Genomic DNA, 3,772 nt, shown 5'->3' with positions numbered 1-3,772 from the left:
CTGCGCTGTATCTAACGCATAGTTACTGTCTATGCACACGAAACAACAATTTGTACTTGTTTTTCGCGAGCTAGTTGGTCACCTTTGGGGCAACAATACACTCTTCTCACCAGTTTTGGCATCGTGACGTGCGAGGTGCCGGCTGCCCATTAATGGCGTCACCTGTGCTGTCCTTTAACTAAGTGTACAAAGACTCGGCGTGAATGCCGCTTCTGTCGATGCAGCTTAAAGACAGTATTGCATTTCTCTTTTGCCGAACTTTATTTGCCCTGATGGAGCAGGCAACCGAACGCGCCCCTGTCGTATCGGAACCCATTGACGCCTTGCCCTCCTCTTTTGTTTCAAGCAAGATGCAGAGCGAAGACTTTGCTCAATTCATGAGCTTCATGGACGCCTACCTGCGAGCTGTCGAAGATGTCCGGGAGGACCGCTTGATTCACGACTTTTTTGCGGAGCCCTTGACGTGTCAAGTCGCGGCCCAGTTGTCCCCACGCCTCCATAAGTGGAAACAAAAGCATCCTCACCCAGAGAACTACGTCGCGCTTCGAGGCCGATACTTAGACGATGCACTTTTGCAACGAGATCCTAGCATTCGTCAGATTGTACTGCTTGGGGCTGGTCTTGACACCCGCGCATTCCGTCTGCAATCATTGGTTGGATGCCACGTATTCGAAATTGACCAAAGCGCCGAGCTGTTCAAGCACAAACAAACGGTACTGGAGAAGTTAGAGCCAACTCTTCTCGCTGACCGGCATGATTACGTCGTCGCGGACCTAAATGCATTTAACTGGGAAGAAGGTCTACTCTATAATGGATTTAAGCCAGAACTTCCCACGTTCTGGGTCTTAGAAGGAATCACGATGTACCTAACTCAAGCTAGCAACATAGCGCTTCTTAAAACTATCGACGTCCTGTCGGCTCCGGGCAGTAAAGTATGGGGCGACACGGCTGGTTGTGGAATTATGCACGAAGGCGGGCTTTTTCTATTCAAGGTTGTAAGTGAGCTGTATCAGAAGGAGCTAGGCAAACAGCTTTTTCAGCACACCGAGGACAATGTTTGCGAAGGCATTTTTAACGAGCTGCCATGGGAAATTGAATTGCAAGCAGATTTAGGGGAACCTGGGATACACTTTGGACGCGAGTGGGACCCTGTGCTCACTCAAATTACTCAAGTGCCTGTGGTATTCCAGTTTGTGCTGGTCACGAAAGGACTTGCTACTTAATATCGGACCAACAAAATGTTAATAGGTCCATGATCACAAGACAGCGTGATTTTTACTCAATTGTACCTTTGATCTAAACTTGCAATATTAAAGCTCGATTAAATTATATTTGACCATAGAAAAAAAAATTAGGGCTTATTAACTTACTTCCTCCAAAACTAAAATACTCTACATTTTTACGGATTTCTCAATTCATGCCAGTTAACAACTTCGTTCTAATTAAAATTGCCGTGTTGATCTAGTGTTTATGGCATTAGATTTTGCAATAATGCGCACTGTCTCACAAAGATCTCAATTGTACAGTCTGACAGATGGACTTAGTTATGGCGTCCCATCAAATAAAATTCTCAACAAAAAAGTTACTTGTTTGCTGCGCGCATCGCATTAACTAGTATGATCATTTGCTATAGTGGTCAACGAGCCAGAAACCAGCAGGCGAATTATTATTGCTACGCTAGCTAGAGTCTGCAGTAATAAAGTATACTATATCTAAGTACTTGCTATTCCACCCACCCAAGTTGCTATTTCCACCCAGCCACGTTGAATCTGACCAATAATTTACTTACTGTTTCCACCCACAACTTTTTATTAAATCAACCTATCGCAAAGATAATGGTTTAAGTACTGGCCATGTAGGAAATTTAAAAGACCGGAAGGGCTTCTTCAATTAAAACTTATCATGAATATCTATGAGAATAGGGAGTTAGGTGTAGGGATTTCTCTCTCGCTCCCTTAATGCATCACTAAAAAATGCTCTAATTCGTGTTCCAAAGGTTTCTCTCAAACCTGGGCATTCACTGACGCAAAACGTTTCCTGTTACGTGCAATGGGTGTACAGGAGAATTTGGCCTCAAGAAAATCGGTACAAAGTGGTTTCATCAACAAATGTACACGCCATGGCTGCTGTCAAACTTATTCTGTGTGGGAGAAACATGATCATCTGCTCTGCACTAAAGAAGTGTACTGGCCTGCCATAACAGTTCGCGAGATAATGACCGAATTCGGGGAAGTACATCCAGTGATCCAATCCGCATGGTTCGTCTTCCCACTGGACCGAATTCAACATTCTTTCGACTTCACATTCGTTTCCAGCTCCGGCGATTTCTTTATAAAAATGTTCGTTCTCCATAATTTCCGCTCTGAGGTCCTCTTGAACACTTTGCCATTCATCTTCTGATCTCCCAAGGATTATGGCGACGGTTTGGTAACCACAGTTCCCATCACCCTTAGCATCTAGAACCCGTTCGATGTATGATTTGGGAAGCTAGGGATATTGGAGATGGATGCATGTTCTGACAATGCCGAGAAAAAAAGATTAGTTTAAATTTTACATAAAATTCCAGATTTTTTATCAATTTTGCTTACCTTTGCTTAATTCATTTCCATTATATGGCGACCGGAATACATGTGGATTCGGACGCGTTCGCTTGCAATGTTCCATTCAATCTCCCGAACTTGGTGCTCAATGGCTTGGTTCATTCTTGTCTGGACGAGATCTAGATTGCTTGTAGATGTTTGTACATACCGTTTCAACGCTGAATGTGCTCCTTCAACTGCCGACGTTGAGGTAATTTCGAAATGCATCACCTTGTCCGTCCATGCATGCACAAATTTCGTTTTGTGCGGAATCCAGGTGTTCTCTAAATAGCGGATAATGCAGCAAACTTAATTCGAAATGCATTCCATCCTTCATCGTAGGATGAAATTGTCTTCAATCGACAGACATTATTCCAGTTTTCCAAGAATTTTTCCCATTCTTCGATGATTCCAAATTCTTTCTTGCAATTTGCGAGAATGTTTTATTCGATATGCCACATGCATAAGAGGTGCGCGCAGTGAAAATATTTCTTCAATGGCACCAGCTGAAGCCAAATCACGATCGGTCACTAGAACATATTGAGTTTATACCAGCGTGTTTCGCAACTGCTTGAGCGCCCAGATATAATCTGCCTTCTCTTCTTCTAATAGAAATGCAAATGCCGAGTAAAAGGTTGAGTTTATTCCCGTTCTTTCAACAGTGCTCAGCATTGGCATCCTGAACCTGTAGGGTTTTGTAGGTACAATCCAAGAAAAGAACCTTAATGTACCGGCGAGTTAAACGGATGGATTTTGGGTGGATAATGAACAAGTGAGTGACGCGCCCATCACCGCTGGTTTTCACGCTATAAAGCCATTTGCTTAAAGTGAGTTCATCCATCAAGGCCTTAATCGAGGACCTGCCTGCCAATTCCTTCAGACGAGACGTTTGGCATTGTAGAATATTTTTGCCGTAGTCAGTGATTCTGGGATCTCATGGCGAATAAGTGTTAATCCCTGACATACACGAACTGAATTTAGTAAAACGCGGGCTGGAAATTATTGTAATATTGATGAAATTCTTATTCCATTCTATTTTACCAGACGTAACAACCAATCATTATTTCATGGATAATTATTTGTTTTAATAGAAATGACGCCATGATTGGATTGGTCAGATTCCACGTGGCTGAGTGGAAATAGCAACTGGGTGGGTGCATATAGCAAGTCCCTATATTTAATTTGGTACTCTC

At 43.0% G+C, this 3,772-nt stretch overlaps 1 protein-coding gene across 1 annotated transcript; it reads left to right on the top strand.

Moving 5' to 3' along the window:
• Positions 1 to 272: 272 nt before the first annotated feature.
• CCR75_007576 (uncharacterized protein) lies at positions 273 to 1,223 on the top strand (the record flags this gene model as incomplete). Its single annotated transcript, XM_067965634.1, has 1 exon — positions 273 to 1,223. The coding sequence occupies one exon, from the start codon at positions 273 to 275 to the stop codon at positions 1,221 to 1,223; it is 951 nt and encodes a 316-aa protein (XP_067814345.1).
• Positions 1,224 to 3,772: the final 2,549 nt, after the last annotated feature.

This window comes from Bremia lactucae, linkage group LG10 (genome assembly GCF_004359215.1).
Source record: "Bremia lactucae strain SF5 linkage group LG10, whole genome shotgun sequence".
NCBI lineage: Eukaryota > Oomycota > Peronosporomycetes > Peronosporales > Peronosporaceae > Bremia > Bremia lactucae.
Note: the sequence above shows the minus strand (reverse complement) of the source record. Positions and strands in the feature narration are given on the sequence as shown.